Source organism: Gracilinanus agilis, chromosome 4 (assembly GCF_016433145.1).
Source record: "Gracilinanus agilis isolate LMUSP501 chromosome 4, AgileGrace, whole genome shotgun sequence".
In the NCBI taxonomy this organism is placed as follows: Eukaryota; Metazoa; Chordata; class Mammalia; order Didelphimorphia; family Didelphidae; genus Gracilinanus; species Gracilinanus agilis.
The window spans coordinates 238,083,212-238,108,645 of record NC_058133.1 but is presented as its reverse complement, the minus strand read 5'-3'; the positions used below and the strand labels follow the sequence as shown (position 1 = coordinate 238,108,645).

The 25,434-nt window shown below is 37.1% G+C and overlaps 1 protein-coding gene across 2 annotated transcripts in view; it reads left to right on the top strand.

Annotated features, from left to right (window-relative positions):
• Positions 1 to 24,252, top strand: part of LOC123245594 (myosin-3) — a 35,401-nt gene extending 11,149 nt beyond the window's left edge. Inside the window, exons 9-39 of one of the 2 annotated variants that reach the window (XM_044674542.1) lie at positions 2,291 to 2,394; positions 2,476 to 2,614; positions 3,621 to 3,739; positions 3,831 to 3,980; positions 4,867 to 5,037; positions 5,127 to 5,433; positions 5,518 to 5,585; positions 6,448 to 6,535; positions 6,624 to 6,741; positions 8,701 to 8,824; positions 8,918 to 9,054; positions 9,177 to 9,432; positions 9,816 to 10,058; positions 10,160 to 10,336; positions 10,412 to 10,557; positions 10,720 to 10,810; positions 11,149 to 11,538; positions 11,646 to 11,772; positions 12,833 to 12,951; positions 13,115 to 13,311; positions 15,453 to 15,636; positions 17,071 to 17,236; positions 18,139 to 18,263; positions 18,718 to 19,026; positions 19,135 to 19,338; positions 19,414 to 19,539; positions 21,118 to 21,288; positions 21,405 to 21,509; positions 22,531 to 22,626; positions 22,739 to 22,876; positions 24,091 to 24,252. In XM_044674542.1, the coding sequence (XP_044530477.1) occupies positions 2,291 to 2,394; positions 2,476 to 2,614; positions 3,621 to 3,739; positions 3,831 to 3,980; positions 4,867 to 5,037; positions 5,127 to 5,433; positions 5,518 to 5,585; positions 6,448 to 6,535; positions 6,624 to 6,741; positions 8,701 to 8,824; positions 8,918 to 9,054; positions 9,177 to 9,432; positions 9,816 to 10,058; positions 10,160 to 10,336; positions 10,412 to 10,557; positions 10,720 to 10,810; positions 11,149 to 11,538; positions 11,646 to 11,772; positions 12,833 to 12,951; positions 13,115 to 13,311; positions 15,453 to 15,636; positions 17,071 to 17,236; positions 18,139 to 18,263; positions 18,718 to 19,026; positions 19,135 to 19,338; positions 19,414 to 19,539; positions 21,118 to 21,288; positions 21,405 to 21,509; positions 22,531 to 22,626; positions 22,739 to 22,876; positions 24,091 to 24,114 (4,919 nt within the window). In that variant the 3' untranslated portion in view covers positions 24,115 to 24,252. Of the gene's footprint in view, positions 1 to 2,290; positions 2,395 to 2,475; positions 2,615 to 3,620; positions 3,740 to 3,830; positions 3,981 to 4,866; positions 5,038 to 5,126; positions 5,434 to 5,514; positions 5,586 to 6,447; positions 6,536 to 6,623; positions 6,742 to 8,700; positions 8,825 to 8,917; positions 9,055 to 9,176; positions 9,433 to 9,815; positions 10,059 to 10,159; positions 10,337 to 10,411; positions 10,558 to 10,719; positions 10,811 to 11,148; positions 11,539 to 11,645; positions 11,773 to 12,832; positions 12,952 to 13,114; positions 13,312 to 15,452; positions 15,637 to 17,070; positions 17,237 to 18,138; positions 18,264 to 18,717; positions 19,027 to 19,134; positions 19,339 to 19,413; positions 19,540 to 21,117; positions 21,289 to 21,404; positions 21,510 to 22,530; positions 22,627 to 22,738; positions 22,877 to 24,090 lie in introns of both variants that reach the window. The other variant, XM_044674541.1, reaches the window with a different exon arrangement.
• Positions 24,253 to 25,434: the final 1,182 nt, after the last annotated feature.

Genomic DNA, 25,434 nt, shown 5'->3' with positions numbered 1-25,434 from the left:
TTTCCTTTCCCCCTCCCTTCCCTTTCCTTTTCCTCTTCCCTTCCCTTTTCTTCCCCTTCCCCTCCCTTTCCCCCTCCCTTCCCTTTCCTTTTCCCCTTCCTCTTCCCTTCCCTTTCTTTTCCTTTCTTTTTTTAGGAGGTGATTAGTAGAATCCTAATAGCGTCTGGTTGCCCTCTGGTTGTAATAAATTTGGGTACTTACCTATCACAAGTAGATTCTTATGCTCATTTGAAATAGTATGTCCTTTTTTAAATTATGGTTTTCCTAAGTTGAATGATTCTTAAATTATTTTTCTTTGACATGTTTTCCAGGTCACTTATTTTTGATACTCAATATCTAATTAAAAAATTTTTTTTTCAGTCTTTCCCCTCTGTTATTTCTTGCTTTTTCAATGGAATCATTACATTTTCTTTGATCTGTTCTAATTTTCAAGAACTTGTTACTAAATACTTGAGTAGTTATGTAGTCTCATTGGAAAGTCATTTCTTGCAGCTGCTCCACTGTTAACCTTCATTTGGGAACCTCTAGCTCTACAATCATTTTTTTTTAAACCCTTACCTTCTGCCTTGGAACCAACTGGAAATCAATACTATGTATTGGTTCCAAGGCAGAAGAGTGGTAAGGGCTAGGCAATGGGGGTTAAGTGACTTGCCCAGGTTCACACAGCTGGGAACAGTCTGAGGTCAGATTTGAACCTAGGACCTCCCATCTCTGGGCCTGACTATCCACTAGCTACCCAGCTGCCCCCTCCACAATCATTTTTGATACTAATCCTTGTTTTCATTTCTGTTGCCTTGATTCCTGAAATTGTAGCCAGGAACAGAATGTGTCTCCTGCTATACTTCTTAGGTGGAGTGGACAGATGCTGCTTGGTCTCAACTTGGGTTTTTATGCTGGCATCTACCTCCTACTGTTGAATACCACAAATTTTTGAGTTTCATGGTGCTGAATATCCATGGCCCTCTATAACATCTCTGGATAGAGCAGTAGGATTAAAGAGATTTTATGAACCTGGGGTATTTGGTCTGAACCACTCTGATTATTGCTAATCAAGGCTTCCAAGGTTCCCACCCTGGGGCTTTCTGACCTTTTTGGGTCTTTCAGTAGGTTGTTTGCTGTTATTGCTTCCTCTGGACATAGATCCTTCCAGTCTATATGTGCTTAGACTAGATGTGGAGTTTGTCTACACTGGCAGTGATTTTGTTGTGACCCCCTTTCCTATTTCCTGTGATCTAATGCCTGACTATGCAATTCCAGGGTGGAAGAAGTCCACCATAATTTCTCATTATTTTCTAATCATTATTTCATCTGAAACAAATTTGAGCTTTTTGCTGGAGTACATGTTTGGGAGCTGGGTAATTTGCCTATTGTTTGTGCATCCATCTTGACCACAAATCCTGCATCTTTGTTTCCTGATATTTTCAGGGCATCCCCACATTATTCTATAACCAGAGCCTGCTTCCTGCCAGATAGTTCTTTAAGACCCTGGGAATGTTCAGTACATCTACGATCTAGCTTTCCACCATATTCTTTGTATTTTAAAAATTGTGCATCTGGGAATTTTCCATCCTCCAGCTCTCCTCTCTTTGCCTCCAACTTTTATCCATTTATCTTTTTTATTTTAAATTTTTATTGATATCTTTTGTTTAGACATTAGAAGTAATCTAGTCCAACTCTCTTATTTTTTGAAACAGAAAGCCAAGGCCCAGAGAGATGATTTCCCTAAGGTCACAGAGGTAGTGTTGTATATAATGGATCTAGGATTTAAACCCAAATCCAAGACTTATTGTATAATATTATAGTAAAATTCAAAGCATATGACCCATATGATCTATGATGAATTTGCTATTCTAGGTCAGCAGTACCTTCATGATAGATGGTTGACATATGCATTATCTCAGGATTTTGTGGAATAGGGCACATCAAATAAGTGCTACTTTCCTCCTAAATGACTATGTATACTATTATTTCTTTTTCATTTGTTAAAATGTCAAATTTCCATTCAGATTTTCTTGAATTGTGTGCACAATACTACATATAAGGACAAGAATAAAGAATTCTTTTTCAAACCTTTTACCTAGTAATAAGTTCTGGAGATCCACAAAAGCCCCCAGTGAGCCTTGATATTCCACTCTAAAGGATCTTATGCATCAAATTTAACTTTGTTTCCAGGGGGAGACTTTCCATTTCTAGAGCAAAATATAATGGTTAAAAGTCACATATGAATTTTAAAGTAGAATTGTTCTTTCTTCCACCTACATAATCTTTTAAAATTCTTATTTTATTTCAGAATTGCTGCTTATTACCACAAATCCTTATGATTACCCATTTATTAGCCAGGGTGAAATCTTGGTGGCAAGCATTGATGATACAGAGGAGTTATTAGCTACAGATGTAAGTAGAATGTAACAAGAGGTACAGAAGATTTCTCATCTACCACTCAGATCAACTTATTTGTTGTTCTTTAAATGCTAGAGTGCCATTGACATCCTGGGCTTCAGTCTAGATGAGAAGTCAGGAATCTACAAGCTGACAGGGGCTGTGATGCATTATGGAACCATGAAGTTCAAGCAGAAACAACGAGAAGAACAAGCAGAGCCAGATGGCACTGAAGGTAAAAATCTTAATCAACCATAGTCCAGGGAATTACTGTGATAATTCTCTAGGTAATTTTTGTGGAAATAAGCTGAAAATTTTTCTTTGGGAGCTGCCATCCTAACTTTAGAAGATAGAGTTCTGATGCTCTCATTTTACAAATAAAGAGACTTTAGTACAAAGAACACATGACTAGCCTAAATTCATACAGAAAAATACTAAGTGGCATAGCAAGGGTTCAAACCCAGATCCTCTGATTCTAAATCTACTACTTTTTCTCCTGTGCCATACTTGCAAAGGTAAAGAGATTGGGGGATCTTATCTATATGTGTTGCAGCACTTCTGTTTAATTTGGGTACCATTGAGATTTCGAGTCACTCTAGTCTTGTATCTTGCTTTTTCAAAAAATGTGTCATGTTCCTTGAGAGGTAAAATTTGGTTCTAAGTATTTTATTCTTTCATTGCTGATCATTGTTGACCTGTAACATGAAATTGGCTTTAATTTCTCCAAGGTTATGCCTGTATTTTATACTTAGTAATAGACTATGTTGGTTGTTCAGGGACATCTCTATGTTCAGAGAAACTCATCTCCAAAATATTGATCACTGACTTTTAAAATTTTTTTAGCATAGCAATTAATAAAACCAAAGTTGCTAGGGGGTGTTGGTGGAGAGTGTTCCCTACATTGATAAAATCAATATTTTTAAAAAAATCTTTACTTTCTGTCTTAGAATCCACACCAAGTATTGGTTCTAAGGTAAAAGAGCAATAAAGATTAGGCAATTGGGGTTAAATGACTTGCCTGGGGTCACACAGTCAAGAAGTCTCTAAGGCCAGATTTGAATTAAATTAGTATTCTTTTGAAAGATCAAATAGAAGAGGTAAGAACTATTGGGGTGGGGAGAACCTACACATTTGAAAACTTAGCTTCTGAGAAGAACTCGAATTATGTTTTCTATGTGGCTTTTCCATTTGATTAATTCTCATGTAATTTCACATGTAAATTGTCTTTTTCTTTCTGCCAGTGGCTGATAAAACAGCATATCTGATGGGCTTGAACTCATCTGATCTGCTGAAAGCCTTGTGCTTCCCCAGGGTGAAAGTTGGAAATGAATATGTTACCAAAGGTCAAACTGTAGATCAAGTAAGTATCTATTTCAGAGTCAAATAGGTAATAGTACTTAACAATTGGCTTTAACTCAATCTCCTTGTTTTTGTTTTCTTTTTCTTTCTAGGTGCACCATGCTGTGAATGCTCTTTCCAAATCAGTGTATGAAAAATTGTTCTTGTGGATGGTAACACGTATCAATCAGCAACTAGATACTAAACTACCAAGACAACACTTCATTGGTGTCTTAGACATTGCAGGCTTTGAAATATTTGAGGTTTGTCATGTTCTTCTCTAGCAGCGAATTTTTCTATGGTTTTTATTCTTGTGTCTGATGTTTTTGATGCTCTAGCCACATAAAACAAACTTTAACCATTCATGGAATTTTTTTCATAGTTTAACTTTAATTTTAATTTTTTAACATTTATTAATATTTATTTTTTAGAAAAGTTAACATGGTTACATGATTCATGCTCTTACTTTCCCCTTCACCCCCCCCCCATGGCCAATGCACATTTCCACTGGTTTTAACATGTGTCATTGATCAAGACCTATTTCCAAATTGTTGATAGTTGCATTGGTGTGGTAGTTTTGAGTCTGCAATTCATGGAATTTTTTATGCAAAATTGAAGTGAGATGGATAAGGTAGAAGAGAAACATCATAAATGGAAGATTTGCAGTTATTTTTAAAAGATGGAATGATGGTTAATTAGAATTTTGAACAATGGTGTTATAAGTTAAAATCAGAAAAGGAAACAAACCCATCAAGAAATAACACTACAAATTAGCTTGGAAAATGTTTAGAAATCAATAATGATTATTATAATAACTATATTATTATTATAATGATTGATAATAGTCAATAATGTTTAGAAATCAACAATTAGATGTTCTAACATCAGATGCTCAAACATCAGTATCTTCTTTGTTGTGATGTTGAGAAGGGAGATAGGGATTGTGATCTACTCAAATCTGATAAGATAGATCACCATCAGATCCAACCCCTTCCATTTAGAGTACAGTAGTGATGAAGTTTGATTTAGGAAACAGAATGGAGGTTGGGGTTGCAAAAAAGTCAGAGCTTGAGGCAATGAAGGAAGTCTTTAGTGAGCTTTTAAATTTTGATTTAAATGTTTCAAACTAAAATTATACTTTGGCATTAGTATAACAGCCTGGAGCAGCTGTGTATCAACTTCACCAATGAGAAATTGCAACAGTTTTTCAACCACCACATGTTCGTGCTGGAGCAGGAGGAATACAAGAAGGAAGGCATAGAATGGGAGTTCATTGACTTTGGGATGGACCTGGCTGCCTGCATTGAGCTCATTGAGAAGGTATCAATCTGCTGTAATGAAGTCCTTCTGTACAATATGACACCAAGGTTTACATATATTTTTGTTAACTTGACTTTATTTAAATACAGCCAATGGGCATTTTCTCTATCCTGGAAGAAGAGTGTATGTTCCCCAAAGCAACAGATGCTTCTTTCAAGAACAAATTGTATGACCAGCATCTTGGCAAATCCAGCAACTTCCAGAAACCCAAGCCTGCCAAAGGGAAGGCTGAAGCCCACTTTTCCCTTGTACACTATGCTGGCACTGTGGACTACAGTGTCACTGGTTGGCTAGAGAAGAACAAAGATCCTCTGAATGAGACTGTTGTTGGATTATACCAAAAATCATCTAACAAGCTTTTGGCTCATCTTTATGCCACTTTTTCTGCTGTAGATGGTAATAAAAATGAGGAATTATATTTCTTTTGTCTTAATTTGTTTTTATGTACCTGGGAATTATAGTGTTAATTTCTTTCAGCAGATGGTGGAAAGAAGAAGGTAGCCAAGAAGAAGGGTTCTTCATTCCAAACTGTCTCAGCTCTTTTCAGGGTAGGGGACATTTTTTTTCCTTGTCACTTCAGTTGTGTCTGACTCTATATGATCCCATTTGGGGTTTTCTTGATAGAGATACTGGAGTGGTTTGCCATTTTCTTCACAAGCTTTATTTTACATATAAAGAAAACTGAAGCAAACTAGGTTAAGTGATTTGCCCAGGGTCATACAGCTAGTAAGTATCAGAGACTAGACTTGAACTCGGGAAGATGAGTCTCCCTGACTATGGGCCTAGCACTCTATCCACTGTACCACCTGGTTAAAGAAACTAATTGATGTTTCTTACTGTGATTAATACAACTAAGTGGGGGACTAGTTATATTGCACACAGTAGACTCTTGACTCATAACCCCATTCATGACCTCAGGAAACACTTTATATTTATACATATTTCAGGATGTTGAGTCTCATTGACTTGAGATTAAGATAATCTAGGTTAGATATATCAGAAACTTACTGTGTTACCCTATGAAAGTCATTTAGCCTTTCTGACACTTAGCTTTCACATCTGTAAAATGGAGATAATAATAGTACCTACCTCATAGGATTCTTTTGAGAATCAAATGAAAGAATATTTGTAAACCTCAAAATACTACTTAAATTGCTAACTTTGAGTCATTCACTGGGCTCAGAGGATGTTGTAGTTATACAAGTACTGCCAAAATGTTCACTATGCCTCTGTTCATCTATCATGAAAATAAAAGTAAAAGGTTTTACTCATTTATATTTATACATAACTTTAGAGGACATTTCTTGTTCTTCCACATATCTAGAGCTACTCAGTAAGGAGAGGTAAATCAGAGGAAGGTGTGTATGTACTTTTGAAGCTTTGTGACAAGCCTACCTTGTATTTTTTTAGGAAAATCTAAACAAGTTGATGTCAAATTTAAGAACAACCCACCCTCATTTCGTGCGTTGTATAATTCCCAATGAAACCAAAACTCCAGGTAATTTTCAATATTAATCTCCAAATCATTATCTGCATCAGATAATTTGATGTGTATCTGATTTCTTGTTGTCGTTTCTATATCTCAGGGGCCATGGAACACAGCCTTGTCTTACATCAACTACGCTGTAATGGTGTCCTGGAAGGTATCAGGATTTGCAGAAAGGGATTCCCAAATAGGATCCTTTATGGGGATTTTAAACAAAGGTATGGGATTAAAAATTCACGTCTTATCCTTCTAATGAGAGGTGATAATGCTGGCATGTAAACCAATCAGTTGTGAAGATGGGATTGATTCTCCTCTTACCTACTTGTAAAATCAACCAAAAGGATTTAGAAACCACTTACTAAAGTGGTTTATACTTCTAGAAGGACTGACTGCCCCCTGAGCAGTGTTAAGCAAATTTAAAGAGTGTAATTGTTCCTCAGAAAGTGGAGGAAGAGACAGGAAGTGACATAAAAAAGGTATTTATTTTTTATTTATTTTTATTTTAAACCCTTAACTTCTGTGTATTGACTTATAGGTAGAAGAGTGGTAAGGGTAGGCAATGGGGGTCAAGTGACTTGCCCAGGGTCACACAGCTGGGAAGTGTCTGAGGCCGGATTTGAACCTAGGACCTCCCATCTCTAGGCCTGGCTCTCAATCCACTGAGCTACCCAGCTGCCCCATAAAAAAGGTATTTAAAAAGGGCCTAAACTTCCTGTCTAGAGGTCTTTGTGAGGTCTTTGAACTCTAGAAGAATCTTGGACTGGGACTGCAATGGGGAGTTACAACTTAGGTGAGTGAAAAGCTGATTTCTTTCCTGGCTTCCAGAGAGATTAGTTTCCAAAGAGGTCTCCCCTTCTTGGAGGAGGCCGTGTGGGTGGAACTCTTGTTTCATTCACCAGCATGCCCTCTGGCTGAAGGCTAACTAGCCCTGCCTGGGATGAACCAGGGACCAGAGCAAATATTTAGTGTGCTAAGTTAGATTTCTTACTCTATCCTCTTTCACATTTCTCTACTTTCCCTCTTTCCCTCTTTTTTGTAAATAAAGCTGCTAAAGGTAATTTTAACTTGAGCTGTATTAATTATTTTTAAATCAGTGATCACATTCTCTTTTATTTAGTCCAACCATAAATTTAATCCCTACACAACTGAGTAACAGCATTTATTAAGAGGCTACTACTATTTGCTAGGCTTTTTTTTTTAGATACTGAGGTTACAAAGACAAGAATGAAATAGTTGAATTAACATTCAAGACCTTTTGCCAGAGGAGACTACATCTATACATATACATATATGAAATAAGTATACAATAATTTGGTTGAGAGGATCTAGAAAGCTTTAGCTAAGAAATGACACCTGATCCGAGCTTTGAAGGAAACTAAATATTCTAAAAAGTGAATATAAGGAAGGGGTATACTCCAAACAAGGGTATGGCACAGAGACAAAAGAAATGCCATCCTTGAGAAAAAGCAAGAATATCAGTTTGGCTTGACTATAGCTTAAGTAAAATTGAGTAATTTATCACAAGGCTGGGATTTTAAATGTCAGAGGAATTTTTTAAGTAATAGGGAGTCACTGGAATTAATTGAGCAGAAGAGTGAGATGCTTAGATTTGTGATTTAGAATGATATATTTTTTAGCTGAAATGGAGAAGTACTGATAGGAGCTAACTTTCAAATGAAAATTGATGGACTGCCTTCTGGAATTTTTAATTTTCCACTTGAATGAGATGAACATTTTTTTTTTCTGGAGATTGAACCCATGTATCCTAACCTGTTTTTTGTTTGTTCATTTTAAATCCTTACCTTCTGTCTTAGAATTGGCACTAAGTATTTGCCCCAAAGCAAAAGAGCAGCAAGAGGTAGGTAATTCAGGTTAAGTGACTCCCCCAGGGCTATACAGCTAGTATATGTCTGAGACCAAATTTGAAACCAGTATCTCCTATCTCCAGGCCTCCAGTTCTTTGTCCACTGTGCTACCTAGTTGCCTTTCCTAACCTGTTTTTATAGAAAAGGCACTGGACTGGGAAGTCAGCCCTGATTGTGGTTCTGCCGTTTATTTGTTGTATGATTTCAGGCAAATCGCTTCAGGTCTTTCCATCACTGTTGCTAGGACTAGATCATCTTGAAGATTCCTACAACTTCAACAATCCAAGATTTTCCTTATGTTTAAATTTGCAGGTACCGTGTATTGAATGCCAGTGCTATCCCAGAGGGGCAGTTTATTGACAGCAAGAAAGCTTGTGAAAAATTGTTGGCATCCATTGATATTGACCACACTCAGTACAAATTTGGACATACCAAAGTAATTTCTAACATATTTACTAAGTTAGACACTTACTTCTTTACTTACAACTCCCCCAAAAACTAAGTGTTGCTTTTCTTTTTCTTCTTTGAGGTGTTCTTTAAAGCTGGCTTACTGGGAACTCTCGAAGAAATGAGAGATGATCGCTTGGCTAAATTGATTACACGGACTCAAGCTGTATGCAGAGGGTTCCTGATGAGAGTGGAATTCCAAAAGATGGTGCAAAGAAGGTAGTGTACTTACATTCTCATACACACACACACACACACACACACACACACACACACACACACACACACACACACTTTGAGGGGAAAAGATTCTTCTCAGAGTAAGCAAGGTTTTTTTTCAGGGAGTCCATCTTTTGTATTCAGTACAACATTCGCTCATTCATGAATGTTAAACACTGGCCTTGGATGAAGTTGTTTTTCAAGATTAAACCCCTCCTCAAGAGTGCTGAAACAGAAAAGGAGATGGCTACCATCAAGGAGGAATTCCAGAAAACTAAAGATGAACTTGCCAAGTCAGAAGCAAAAAGAAAGGAGCTTGAGGAAAAAATGGTGACTCTGCTACAAGAAAAAAATGACCTTCAGCTCCAAGTGCAATCTGTATGTGTTTTGTAATCCTTTCTATCATTTTACTTTAGTAGATAATGATACAATGAAAACTGATAGACTTGAAGGAGGGAGAATTTGGGTTTAAATTCTTCTGTTATCTATTGTTATATGACTGTGGACAAGTCACTTAAGCTTTCTAGGCTTTGGTTTCTTCTGTAAAATGAGGATGTTGGACTAGTTGACTTCTAAGGTCCCTTCCTATTTTTAATTATGATTTCTAAAAATTAAATTGAGGCACATAGTTAATTGATGTTACTTTTTCAATTTAAATGCCAAATCACCAGTTGGAGAATATTATATAGTTCTTACTGAACAATTAAACTGTAAGACAAGTCAGAACTTTTCTCCTTAAAGGAAATAAATTTCTTCCAAAGGAAAGTGAAAATTTGTTGGATGCTGAGGAAAGATGTGACCAGCTGATTAAAGCTAAGTTTCAACTCGAAGCCAAAATCAAAGAAGTGACTGAAAGGGCTGAAGATGAAGAAGAGATCAATGCTGAACTGACAGCCAAGAAGAGGAAACTAGAGGATGAATGTTCAGAACTCAAGAAAGACATTGATGACCTTGAGCTGACACTAGCCAAGGTTGAAAAGGAAAAACATGCTACAGAAAACAAGGTATGATCCTTGTGGGTATTTCTTTTTGATGCAAGTCATTAAGGGAGTTAGGGTGGTTGCTCAGATAATTTACTCTGCATTTCCTATATGCTTTTTCACAGGTTAAAAACCTAACTGAGGAATTGGCAGGCCTGGATGAAACAATTGCAAAGCTAACAAAGGAGAAAAAAGCTCTCCAAGAGGCTCATCAACAAACTTTGGATGACCTCCAAGATGAAGAAGACAAAGTCAATACATTGACAAAAACCAAGAGCAAACTGGAACAACAAGTTGATGATGTAAGTTATAGCCAGCTTAACAAATGATCATAATTGAAATGCCATGTTATCAAACTAAAATTGTTTTTCTTTCAGCTTGAAAGCTCCCTGGAACAAGAAAAGAAAGTTCGTGTAGACCTTGAGAGGAATAAGCGAAAGCTTGAAGGAGATTTGAAACTTGCCCAGGAATCCATATTAGATTTAGAAAATGACAAGCAGCAATTGGATGAAAGACTAAAGAAGTATGACATAAGACTACTTATTTTTTAAGAATTATTTGGAACTCAGTCCCCTTGCTTATAAAATTAGGAGTTTGGATGATATTTAATATCCCTTCTGTATCTAAAAGTTTGTCATTTTGACTTGTTTTCTTTATATTTTAAATTCATTTTTTTCTTCTATAGGAAGGATTTTGAATATAGTCAGTTGCAAAGCAAATTAGAAGATGAGCAGACTTTGGGTCTTCAATTCCAAAAGAAAATCAAAGAACTACAAGTAAGAAGCATCATGGGCTTGATGTAGAATTTGAGATAACCTGTCCACTGTACTGCTCCTGTAAAATAAAAAGATCTGCTGGAGATGGCAGTTTGGAGAGTTGTAATGATATGGCAAATGGGTAGGGGCCTACAGCTTACTTGTTCCTCCAAATTTTTTCTCATTCTGCTTTTGGAAAGTAAGAAAATACTTCGGAAAGTACTGTCTACAAATTAAGAAAAACAAATCACTGTCTTCATTATATGGAATGTAATGCTTTCCTTATTCAACAATTAACTTAAAATATGTGCGTGTGTATTTAAAATATATAGCGATCACAGCATGATTATTTTATATAGGCTCGAATTGAAGAGCTGGAAGAGGAGATTGAAGCAGAGAGGGCTACTCGGGCCAAGACAGAGAAACAACGTAGTGATTATGCCCGTGAATTAGAGGAGCTGAGTGAAAGACTGGAGGAAGCTGGAGGTGTCACCTCAACCCAGATTGAGCTCAATAAGAAGCGAGAGGCAGAATTCCTGAAGTTGCGAAGGGACCTTGAAGAGGCCACGTTGCAGCATGAAGCTATGGTTGCCACCTTGAGGAAGAAGCACACAGATAGCGCTGCTGAACTCAGTGAGCAAATCGACAACCTGCAGAGGGTCAAACAGAAACTGGAGAAGGAAAAGAGTGAACTCAAGCTGGAGATTGATGACCTTGCTAGTAATGTGGAAAGCATATCAAAATCTAAGGTGCTTTTATTTTGAATGTCATGATCAAAAGCTCTTAACTTACTGGAAACCACAATGTTGATTCTGTTGTAAGTGAATAATGACACTGTGGTTTCTCAACTTTATAGGCAAATCTAGAGAAGATATGTCGGACCCTGGAGGACCAGATAAGTGAGTCACGGAGCAAGACAGAGGAAACCCAAAGGAGTCTGAATGAGCTGACTGCTCAGAAGGCTCGTTTACAGACTGAGTCAGGTGAGGATATGACAGAAAGAGGAAAAAAATAACTCAAATCTGAGAGAGGATTGATTCTCCCCTGACCCCCACTCCCAAAGTAAGCATTCTTGTGCCTGAATGGTGCAAAGCATCAATGAAAACTACCCACAGATGATGAAAGATCAGAGTATCAAAGGCGGAGCTGATTCTCACTAAGAACAAGAAATCTTAAGGGAATTTCTAAGAAAGTTTATTTTTTGGAACAATAAATGAAACAGCCACAAAGGCATATTTGCTGATTTATCAGAAAGAAAAATAACTCTGGAGAAGATAGAAAAGAACATTTGCCCAACAAATCACAACAGCATAAAGTTGTAGAGCCTAAAGGTTATTTAGTCCAACTTCCTTATTTTACACTTGGGAAACTTGAAGCCCAGAGAGATTAAGGGACATGTCCTAAATCATGTAGTGAGTTTGCAGAGCTGGCACTAGAACTTCTGATTTTTAGTTCTGAGACCTCAACACTCCTTTAATTTACAATAGTAAAATCAAATGATTTGTTTTCTGTGCCTTTCTCTTAATGGGGCTTATAAGGAGAAATTTGGTTTATTCAAGGACGTTAGACCTCCCAACAAAAGGATCCTAGTTTTTTTTGTCTGTTTTTAAACAAGAGAGTCATTCTTCTTTATATTCCCAATGTCTAATACAGTGCCCAGAACATAGTTAGATGCTTAACTTGTATTTAGAAAAATGTGATCAATTTTAAGGGTCTTGGGCTTGAAATAGCAAGGATAGAAGCAAATGCTTTTAGTGCCTTTGACTGGGAAAATGTAACTCTTCCCAGACCTGGTCCATGTGTAAATTACAAAGAACTGAAGATTTACTGAAGCCCCTCCAATGGCTTTTTTAAAGTAGCATGTCACTTGGTACTTGACATGCACTATTTATGATTTATCCTTTCTCCCTAACAAAATTGTAAGTCTAATAAGTTCAGAGACCATGTCATATGCTTCTGTATATTCAGTAACCAGCAAAATTATACATGTGGTGGTTCATTGATGATGTTAGAGTTTCACTCCTCTCCCTTCTCTGATCACAGGTGAACTAAGTCGTCAATTAGAAGAAAAAGAAAGCATTGTATCCCAGCTTTCTAGGAGCAAGCAAGCATTTACTCAACAAATTGAAGAACTCAAGAGGCAATTAGAAGAAGAAACCAAGGTAAATACGATATACTGTGCTAATACTGTCTCCTTCACTACATTTTCTGTAACCACCAGAAGAATAAGAAAATTCTATAGCTAACTGAAACCTCTAATACAGATTTCTGCAGGTAGTACTAATATTTAATCGATCTATGTTCTCTTTGTTTTTTACATCCTAGGCCAAGAATGCACTGGCCCATGGATTGCAGTCTTCCCGTCATGACTGTGATATGTTACGGGAACAATATGAAGAAGAACAAGAAGCCAAGGCTGAACTTCAAAGAGCACTGTCCAAGGCTAACAGTGAGGTTGCTCAATGGAGGACCAAATATGAAACAGATGCCATTCAGCGTACAGAGGAACTGGAGGAAGCCAAGTATGAAATAATGCTTGTTTTTGGAGGGGATTAACATTCTAAAATTTCCACAGCAATATGACCAATGCCCGCCAGGGTTTCTCAACATCTAAAATGGATGGATGCTGGCCATCCTGTTTGATCAAGTTAGGTGCAACTAAATAAGGTACTACTGGTTCATTGACCAGTTAACAAAAAGAGGTTTACTCAGCCCTAACTTAGAAATGATTTACAGTAGCACTTAGCTCAGGTAAAAATGGCTTTCTTTGTCTCCATATGGACAGGATTTGGTCAGCAGAATAGGGTCATGGTTTCAGACATCCTACCAAGTTTGAAGGGCACTAATCCTATGTGAGTGGGACCTTCTATGCTCATAAGCAACCAGTAAGCCCCTTCAACCGAGCCAGGGACCACCAAGAAGCTAGAGCTTTGCTCCAACTTGGGGCCAATCAAATCATGGCCTTGTTGGCTTTATAGAGAAAATCTAGCCTAACCTATCTTTTGGAAAGGGGAAGGAAGAATTAGAGGAAACTCTGGTAGATACTGGTCCCATCACTCCCACCTATCACATTAGAGAGTCCTCCCAGGCAGCTAAGTTTCTAGTACACAGAGGACTGGACTGATTGGATCTTGCCTTAGACACTTCCTAAGTGTGTAACTCTGGGCAAATCGTTTAAGAATAGCACCTTTTTGTTGTGCTCAAAGGAATAACAAACTGGAAGAATTCCATGTGAACTGGAATGACCTCCAGGAATTGATGCAGAGTGAAAGGAGCAGAACTAGGAGAACATTATACATAGAGACTGATACACTGTGGTAAAATCGAATGTAATGGACTTCTCTACTAGCAGCAATACAATGATCCAGAACAACACTGAAGGACTTTTGAGAAAGGAAACTATCCACATCCAGAGGGAGAACTGTAGGAGTAGAAACACAGAAGAAAAACAACTGCTTGAACACATGGGTTTAGGGGGATATTACTGGGGATGTAGAAGCTAAACAATTACTCTAGTGCAGCTATCAATAATTGGAACTAGATCTCGATCAATAATACATGTAAAACCTAGTGGAATTGTGTATTGGTGACAGTGAGGGAGGATTTGAGGAGAGGGAAAGAACATGAATATTCTAAATAAAATCAATTAATTAATTTTAAAAAAGAATAGCACCTTTTTCACAGGATTATTGTGCAGTCCAAATGAAATAAAGCACTTCTCAAATCTCAAAGTACTACATAAATCTTTTGTTATTATGTTGAATTTAGAATTACTTGTGCATAAAATCTTTTGATTTTAGAAATCAGGAGCTCTAATGAAATATATCTTTTTTTTCTATTCTACTCTGTTGTTCATATGTTTCAGTTGTGTATGAGTCTTTGTGTCCCCATTTGGGGTTTTCTTGGTAAAGATACTGAAGTGGATCGCCATTTCTTTCTCCAGCTCATTTTATAGATGAAGAAACTGAGGCAGACCAGTTTAAGTGACTTATCCAGGGTCACATTGCTAGTAAAATGTCTGAGGATGAATTTGAATTCAGGTCTTCTTGAATATACTCCTACCGTTCTATCTATCCACTATTTCACTTTTGCTGCTTATTTTGCTATATTACAAAATGATGCCTTTTAGTCCATAAGGTTCTGTCAATAAGATAAAGAATTGTAATAATCTCTGGAGACAAGTGACTCTGAAGCTTATCTATTCACAGTCATCTTTTGTAAACAATAAGTACTTTAAGGATGATGGGAATAAGTAGATGTTCTGAAAAGAAGCACAAGCACCAGCTGAATGAGAGGTGATGTGTTACAGTGGAAAGATCACTGACTTTAGAGTTGAGGACTTGAGTTCAGACTCTGCTTCTGTCATTTTCTTCCTATGGGACCTTGGGCCAGTCACTCACTCTCTATGGACCATAGTTTCCTCATCTGTAAAATGAGAATGTTGGACTAGATAGCTTCCAAGACCCCACTCTCAAAATTTAAATATTAATCTATGAGATTGTGAGTACCTTGAAGGCAGTGACTATGTTTGCCTTTCTTTGAATTCCTAGTGGTTATCACAGTTGTAAGCATTTAAAAAAAATATTCTTCCACTTGATTTAGATGGCTGTGTTGAAAAAGTATTGAAACTATTAGAATTTGCTTCTATCTCTTATTTTTTAAGGAAAAAACTTGCTCAGCGCCTTCAAGATGCTGAAGAGCAGGTTGAAGCAGTGAATGCTAAGTGTGCTTCCTTGGAAAAGACGAAGCAGCGGCTACAAGGAGAAGTGGAGGACCTTATAATAGATGTTGAGAGAGCCAACTCCCTGGCAGCTGCTCTGGACAAAAAACAGAGGAATTTTGATAAGGTAAATTATAACACACAGTGTATAAGTAGAGGGTATAGTGGAAAATGACCTGGGCTGGGTGTCAGGATGTTTGGGTTCTGTGGGAGTAAAAACAAATGAAAATACTCCAAATAATTTTAAATTAAAGGATTTAATAACAAAAATGAGAGGGAAAGGGATTCCTTTAGTCAAGTGACCAGAGCACAGAACCAGAGACCCACACCTGCCACACTTTAACCAAAGCAAAGCCCAAAAAGAGCCCTGCAGCATGGGTCTCAGCCAAATTGATCTCCCAAGCCCCTGTACATCAAATAAAAATGCTGAAAATGTAGCTCAGGTGGCAAATTTTCCACCTGCACAGTTCTCACCACAGCTCCTGCTGACAACTAATCTGCATGGCCTTGGACAAATCATGTCTTTCCTTTAGTCTTTAGTTTTGATGAAATAGTCTTTAAAACTCCTTCCAAGGGGGCAGCTGGGTAGCTCAGTGGGTTGAGAGCCAGGCCTAGAAACGGGAGGTCCTAGGTTCAAAGCCTGCCTCAGACATTTCCCAGCTGTGTGACCCTGGGCAAGTCACTTGACCCCCATTGCCCACTCTTACCACTCTTCCACCAAGGAGCCAATACACAGAAGTTATGGGTTTAAAAAAAAAACTCCTTCCAACTCTGATATTCCATGCTTCTCTATAAATCTGTAGTTGTCTACACATATGGATGTTTCTAAACTATTGCATTGTTCAGTTCAAAACCACTTTAAAAGCAGTGGAGGAAAGAGGACTGGATTCAGAGTTGAAGAATCCAACTCCACATCCTGGCTCTTCCACTTTCAACTTATTTGTCTTTGGGTATTTTACTTAATTGGGTCACTGTTTCCTCATCTTTATGAAGGAGTTTACCTATATGACCTCTAAGGTTTCATCTAGGTCCTATGATTTTTTTACATCTTGTTGCTGGTCTACTTGAAACTAAAAAGATAGTTAAAGACATGTTGAAAATCTGACAGGAAGCTTCACATGAAAAGCTCCCCTTCAGTAGGACCAAACATCAATTTAAAAGCCCATGTTTTAATTAAACATTTTTATGTCAGAACCAATTTCTATAATAATAAAAGAATACTCAAAGTCAATCAATTCCCTCCATATCTATATATATAGCTAAGGCCCATACAATCATTTTAAATATGTGAAATGTATCAAAAGCCATTGATTAATTATATAAATATTTGGAGAGATGGAAGGGAGCAAAGACTTGAACAGTCTGAGATAGGGACTTTATGGATCATACTCCTCCACAGAATGAAATAAAAGGAAAAGAGAAGAAGGAAACAGAAAAACAGAGAGTCTGGTTCTAACATTGCTTCTCCATACTAATGGCTACAGAGTTTGGAAGAGCAAAGCAAAAATGTCGGTTGGCTGGATAATGTAGTAAATACCCCAGTACACCTTTGTTTTTTCAGGTCCTGGCTGAATGGAAGACAAAGTGTGAGGAAAATCAAGTTGAGTTGGAAGCAGCTCTAAAGGAGTCTCGCTCTCTTAGCACTGAACTCTTCAAATTGAAAAATGCTTATGAAGAAGCCTTAGATCAACTGGAAACTGTGAAACGAGAAAACAAGAACCTAGAGCGTAAGTTCTAGTAGTTAGCATAGAAATTTTGTGAAAATTCTTGCTTCTGTGCTTCTGTCACATTCCTGTTCTAGAATGACACATTGTAGTGCTTCTCTACTCCCTTAGACCCATTTAGCAGTTCCAGGGATGCCAAAAAGACAATGCTGCCACCTTTGTTAGGAATACATTAGTCCCTTTAACTACCACTATACAGATAGGTTGTAATTACCATCAATGAAGTTCTTACATACATAGTATTTTAACTTTGAGAAGCTTCTAGTGTACTAATTAATCAAACATTTCTGCCTAATTGTAGGTAGGGTCTTTACCAGCTCCTAGTGGAGAATATGAAAATAATTTAAAACATGTTCTCTTCCTTGAAAAACCTTATAGTATGGCATATCAGTCAGTATCTTGATAATTCGCTTTTTTGTTTTTTTTTTCTGGAAAACAGAAAAGCAAAGTGCTAGCAGAGGAGACATGACAGGGTCTTCAGTGAGGTATATGTCAGTTTACATATAGCTGTGTTGATAGAACTTTATTGATATTTATGTTGATAACAATATAAAACTGCATTGATAGGATTTCAGATTTGTCATTGTTCAATTGTGTCTGACTCTTCATGACTTCTTTATAAGGTTTTCTTGGCAAAGATAATGGGGTGGCTTTCCATTTCCTTCTCCAGCTTATTTTACTGATGAGAAAATGGTGGTAAGCAGAGTTAAGTGACTTTCCCAGGATCATACAGCTACTAAGTGTCTGAGGCCAACTTTAAACTCAGGAGATGTCTTCCTGATTACAGGCCTGGCATTCTATCCACTGTGCCACCTAGCTACCCTTGAGAATTTCAGATTTAGTGGTTGAGAAAATCTTTTGTGTTCTATAAGTATTTTAACCAATGTCCACTTTTTGTTTTATAGAGGAGATTGCAGATCTTACTGAACAAATTGCTGAAAATGGCAAAACCATCCATGAACTTGAGAAATCAAGAAAGCAGATTGAGTTGGAAAAAGCTGATACACAACTTGCTCTTGAGGAAGCAGAGGTAGGTTTTTTTGCTAAGAAAAGCAGAGGGGAAAATGGTGAGAATGGATATAGCCCTGGCCTAGGTTTGACATAGCTGATTTTTTATTTCCTGATTTTTTTGGTTATATTCATTTTCCCTTTTTTGTCTTAACTTCTCCTCTATAAAATAGCAGTAATAATACTTTTATTACCCATTGCATAACATCATTGTAAGGTGTAATAATGTTTAAGAATTGCTATTGAAGGTCTTTAAGAAAATTATGGCATAAATATAAGATCTCAAATATGAGACTTATTTTTGTTGTTAGTAACTATTCACAAACATGGATATATACTGAAGATAAACTAAGAAATTTAGTTTCAAGGATTATAGAAATGGCAGATGGTATATTTAGCTGGGTCTTAACTGGCCCAAAATGTCATATTCTCTGAATTGGTCTAGATACAGTTTTTTTTTCTTTTTCCTTTTAAAGGCAGCTCTTGAGCATGAAGAGGCTAAAATCCTCCGTATCCAGCTTGAATTGACTCAAGTAAAATCAGAAATTGATAGAAAGATCGCAGAGAAAGATGAAGAAATTGAGCAGCTAAAGAGAAACTACCAGAGAACTGTGGAAACCATGCAGAGTGCCCTAGATGCAGAAGTGCGAAGCAGGAATGAGGCCATCCGAATAAAGAAGAAGATGGAAGGAGATTTAAATGAAATAGAGATCCAGCTGAGCCATGCCAACCGCCAGGCTGCTGAGACTCTGAAACACCTCAGGAATGTTCAAGGACAGCTTAAGGTCAGTGACTTAGCCACCAGAGAGTATAACACTATGGATTCTGGGTTATAAGGGTGATGATCCTAATATTTCTGCTTTCAAGAGCATCTTTCTTTTCTTTTTGATCAGGATAGCCAACTGCATCTGGATGATGCTCTCCGAGGCCAGGAGGACCTAAAAGAACAGCTTGCTATTGTGGAGCGCAGAGCAAACCTGTTGCAGGTGGAAGTAGAAGAACTCCGAGCTGCTTTGGAACAGACTGAGAGAGCGCGGAAACTGGCTGAACAGGAGCTCTTGGATTCCAACGAAAGAGTGCAACTGTTGCACACCCAGGTAAGGAAAAATGAGGAGAGAGAAGAGATAGTATCATAGACACAAGGCTAACTTCATTCTTTTTCTTTATTTTAGAACACCAGCCTCATTCATACAAAGAAAAAGCTTGAAACAGATGTTACACAACTCCAGAGTGAGGTTGAGGATGCCAGTAGGGATGCAAGAAATGCTGAAGAGAAAGCAAAGAAAGCAATAACAGATGTAAGGTTTTTTTTTCTTTCATAGCAGTATATTTTTATTCTTTGTTCAAGGTCAAGGGCTCTGATATTAGCTACCATTTATATGCTAGCTTGCAAAGCATTTTACATATGTCATATCAGTTCATTTTCATAAACACCCTTTTAAGGTAGGTGCTATTATTATCTCTATTTTTTTCAAACCAAGTGTGAAAATGGTTAAGTGGCTAGCACAGACTTATATAGCTAGTAAGCTTCTGAGACAGGATTTGAACCCTATCTCCAAGTCCAGATTTCTGTTCACTAAAATAGCTGCCAAGATTATTAAAGCATTACTAGGACTTGTTCTTAATAATCTATCTAAGATATATAAATGGATGGGCAGTCAGTGGCATTTTGTTGTAGACATTATTTGTGTTCTATTTACCTGCAGCTCAGCTTGTGGCAGACACCTACCTAGTTGGCTTTGCATACTATAGCTCAGAACTCTGAAACTTTGAATAGCACAGTGTCTGGCACTTAGTAGGTACATAACTGGCTGCTGATTAGGATGGACCCAGAAAGTATCAGAAAGTTACCAGGCTTCCTGAAAAAGCATCAGAAAGGGCATAAAATAGCCCTAACATTCACTAACAATCCCATGGCATAATAGAATGCTAGACTAGTCACCAGTTCTATCTTCTCCACTAGACTTGTGAATTTGAGCAAATAATTTCTCTCTCCTGGACCTCAGCATATTCATCTACTCAATGAAGAGTTGGGCTAGATGATCTCTAAGTTCCCTTTCATTCTATAATCCTATTTCTTCCAGAATTTTGTAATTTGTAGACAGTAATTTGGTAATGGTAATGTTAACAGAAATTGACCTCTTCATATTTCAGTCTCCTTTATAAAAATGATATTTGTTCTTCCTTTCACTACTTCTACTGAGCAATGATTAATATTGAATAATAAATGCTCTGAAAATACTTAAAGGAACCTAAGGAAAGGAAAAAGCTGTCTTTAAGTGAGGATTACTACTTTAGGAACTGAAGATTTAATTCTTTTCAATATACTTTAGTTAATTATTTTAAAATGTTTTAAAATTATAAAAATTTTCTATGATAATACTTAATATTTGAATTAGCACTCAATTCTTGCTTTTTTGTTGAGAGGAAACATTGAAAAGTGCCTAGAGAGTACTAATCTTGAAATCAAGAAGATCTGACTTCAAGTTTTACCTCAGAAACAGGGCTGTGTGGCCCTAAACAAGATGCCTTCAGCATCCCTGCATTCCCCTATTAGTCTACATTGTAAAATAGTTGCTAATTTTATTGTGAGAGGGAGCCTCCTCTTCTGAATTTCCAAATGAACTCACAGGTCTATATTAAAATATGTATGTTTAAATTTCTACTTACTATCTATTTTTCATTGCAATTATCTCCTATTTCACTGGGACTTATTCTTAGGTCTGGTGTCACCCCATTTATTTCATTCTTCTTTCTTTTCTCAGATATAGTACACTTCTATCCACTTGCCTAACGGAACTAGTGAGGAAAATTTTGTAAAACTTGGAATTTTTCACAAGTATGTGGTATTAAGTAAATGTAATTTGTGTTTCCAGGCAGCCATAATGGCTGAGGAGCTGAAGAAGGAGCAGGACACCAGCGCCCACCTGGAGCGAATGAAAAAGAACCTGGAGCAGACTGTGAAGGACTTGCAGCACCGCCTGGATGAGGCTGAGCAGCTGGCCCTGAAAGGAGGAAAGAAGCAGATCCAGAAACTGGAGACACGGGTACTTATCAGAGCAAAATATAGCTTTTTCTTTTAAGTGTAAGAGAGTGGAAGGCTGTGCCTTCTGGACACTCTCTTCTTGTCTGTATTTTAACTGCAAACTTATTATTTTTCCAGATCCGAGAGTTAGAGTTTGAACTTGAAGGAGAACAGAAAAGAAATACAGAGTCAGTTAAGGGACTCAGGAAATATGAACGGCGAGTCAAAGAGCTGACTTATCAGGCAAGTAAAAGGGAAAGCAAATATTTTTCTGCTTTGCCCTTTCTGATATGTTTGAACCTCAGCATTTTCTCTCCCAAAATACTGAAACTAGGATTTTATTTGCTTTAGAAAAAGTCAGAAGTAAGGGATTGAGAAAAGAGGGAGGTCAGAGGAAGAAGAAATGTCTGCAGGTGTATAGAAAATAAGGGTTTGGGGTATCTAGGTGGTTTAATGGATAGAAATCAAGGTCTAGAGACAGAAAGTCCTAGGTCAAATCTGGCCTTAGATACTTCCTAGCTGTGTGACTCTGGGCAAGTCACTTAACCCCAATTACCTATCTCTTACTGATCTTCTGCCTTGGAACTCATACTTACTATCAACAAAGGTGAAGGTTTAAAATAAAAAGAAAATAAGTGTTTATATGATATTACTGTGTTCCAAAAATAATAGTCATAGGAGAGACACCAACCTTTGGATAGTTTAGAATCTTAGCATTCCTAGCTTCCTTAAAAACTCAGCTCAAACACTACCTCCTATGTGAGGACTTCCTACATAGTACTAGCAGTTAGTGATTTTCTCACCAAGTTACCTTGTATTTATATTGTATATGCTTTGTATACAAATATACAGAGAGACACAAATATAGACACAGACATAGACATATTTTTCTCCCTTTATAGACTGTAAGCACCTCGAGAGGAGGTCCTGTTTAATTCCTGTCTTGGTGTTCTCATTGCCTAGCAAAGTTCCTGACACAAGTAGAGACTTAAAAATGACTTTGATTGATTGGATGGTGACAGAGAGCTAACAGACAGTTCAATGCTTTGCCAATGCAGCCCAAATTTTATTGGCTCCAGTCTGATGTCGAAGAGTTGTCAGAGACACTAGAACTAGATGAGAATAATCTTCCTGTGGTGGGTATCCTGGCTATTGGAGCTGGAGAGAATTGGCACTGATGCCTCTAATATATATTTCTTTCAAATAGGGTTCACTGTTGTTCTACCACCTCATTAAGTTTATTATAGTTATCTTATCTTTTTAGGGTGAAGAAGATAGGAAGAATGTCCTAAGGTTACAGGATTTAGTGGATAAACTCCAAGTAAAGGTCAAATCCTACAAGAGACAAGCTGAGGAAGCTGTAAGTCATACAACACAGATATTAAGAATTTGGCAAGCTATCTTTATTTCTCATGAAAGATGTGATAAAATCCTCTCTATAATCTTTACGTCTTCTGATTGCTTTGTTTCAGGATGAACAAGCTAATGCTCATCTCACCAAATTCAGAAAAGCTCAACATGAGCTGGAGGAGGCTGAAGAACGAGCAGATATTGCAGAATCTCAAGTCAATAAGCTAAGAGCTAAAACCCGAGATTTTACTTCTACCAGAGTAAGTTGGTATTGAACATTAAAGAACATTTTTATTGATAAGAAAGGCTAGCTGAATTGAGTTAGATGAAAGGAAGCAGGAATGAATGAGGAAGGTAAAGATAAGCTACCATCCTGAAGTTTTCCCTAGGGGAAAGAACAGGAGACCAATCTTCTATGAGGATTTATCAAGACAGGGAATTCAGTGTCTGAATTTATACGCTTCTAACAATTCATTCATCTCAGATATTGTGTACTGAAACCTTAGCCCAGAGAGAGGGGAGTGTCTCTTATGGTGGGAGGAATGGGCAGGTAACAATGTTAAAGAATAAAGTGCTTCTTAGGGATTTTTTTCCCTATTGAAACATGACCAATTTTATAATTGAAGATTTTAAAATTAATTTAATTTTTATTAACATGCAAAACACACTTCCATATTGGTTGTTGTTATAAGAGTACTTATATACTTATACATACTTAGCCAAAACTCCAAAATTCAGTATTTCTGAATATACTGATATGAAAGATATTAGACTCCAAGATATTAGATTAGAAATTATTAGATTAGATTAGAAAGATATTAGATACCCACCAGACTCCAAAAGTTCTTTCTCTGGAGGTGGATAGCATTCAGTCTTTCAAGATTGTCTCAGATCATTACAATGCTGAGAGTAGCCAAGTTTTTACAGTTGATCAAGTGTATAATGTTTCCCGGTTCTGTTTACTTTACTCTGCATCAATTTCCTGCAGATCTTTCCAGCTTTTTCTGAAATCGTCTTGCTTATTTATTGTTTCTTATAGCATAATAGAATTTTATCACCAACTTATATACCACAATTTGTCCAGCTATTCCCTAATTGATGGATATCTCAATTTCCAATTCTGTGTCATTACAAAAAAGAGCTGTTTAAATATATAATTGAAGTTAACGGAAAAATCTATTTGAAAAACATTTGCTTTTAGCCACTTTTGCTAAAATTCACCTCTCTTTTATTTCTTGGCCTAGTTTATTTTCTTCCTAAAAAAGTTTAGGGCCAGAATTTCTAGATTATAAAGTGCCTGAAGTTGTGTATATTACTGTTCATTGACATTAGGGTCATAAAATGTACTTGAGTTCTCATGGAAATATAGACAGGCAAATAAATGAAGATACCTTAGGTAAGAGGCTAATGGAAGATAGATGCAGTGGTATCTGATGTGAATTAAAACAGCTTAATTTTTTTTTCCCATTTCCAGGTGGTACATGAAAGTGAAGAGTGATCTACTTCTGGGAGCTGGGCAGAAAATATGCAAAATGTATATTTCCCTGTTTCCTAACCATGTGTGCTTGTAGCTGCCATGTGGCTTTGTCTCCTCTGTACATACACACACAATAAACTTTTCTCTGCTTTCACTCTTGAACAGCTTCACTCTATTCTCTTCCCCCACCCAGAGCTAAATAATGTAGATACTTTTGTGTTTATGTTGATGTCTCTGTGCTTTGATAATGTGTTGAGGCAAAGGTGCTTCTATCAACATTGTGAGAGGATAATAACTACATTGCCTATCTGTCACAGTTTTGGGAAACTAAAAAAATTGCTGATACTTAGGATTTCATAAATAGTGACCTTATTCCTTTCTTGAAGGAAAAACATAATGTGAGCTTTATACCTCTCTCCTTAACCCAATCTTGATTTAGTTTCAGGCATTTCCCCTCAGCCATATTCTTATCTCCCCTGTCAGATCCTTCTCTTTTCCTTAGAAAATATATAACCTGGCCACCAAGTGAAGATGGCAATATATAGATGGAAGCAGAAAACTATAGAATGTGAGAATGGAGAGGGACTTTAGAGTTCATCTAACCCACTTCTATTTTTTTGAGGCCTACATGGATGCTTCTCTTCTGAGGTTTTCAGAGTAATTATTCTCAGTTATAGGGGACTTTCCTTTAGATATGTATGGGTCTATCCTTAAAATGGAGTTGATAGAATCTTTTGTCATCAGTGATGAACCATGTTCTTTTATCTCCCTTCATTCTTTTGAGAACATTAGAGTCCTAGAAAAAGTAGGATGGAAAAGAGACAGGACCAACCTCTTCCTCTCTCTCTGAATCCCCATGTGTTCTAGAACTTATTTTTCTGGGTAGTTATTAACTAGACTGCAAGTTTTTTAAGGAAAGGGCCTGAATCTATTTCACTTAAATATCTCCCTCAGCCCTTGGGCAGAATAGCAACTTAATAAATTTTTAAAATTGTACTATATTTTCCATCAATTAAAAAGTATTAGCATCACATGGAATCATATTAAATTGAGTAGGTCCGGACTGTTTCAAAGCCAGCAAAATTGAAGGCAACCTTTTCAATATCGCCTTCTATTGGTAAGAATATGTCTAGCAAGTAAGAGCCTTTAGAACTTGTATACACTTTGAAACTCAAACTAACCCTCATTCCTACATCCTGGAGGCGTAACTACTCTGGGACTAAACCAGAAGGTAAGAGGGGTGAGGTGGAAGTGGTAAATACCTGAAGCTGGTGATTGTATTGATGAATTAATTGCTTCTTTTGACCCAGTGTCAAGTTCTCTTCTCCCCTAGCACCTCCC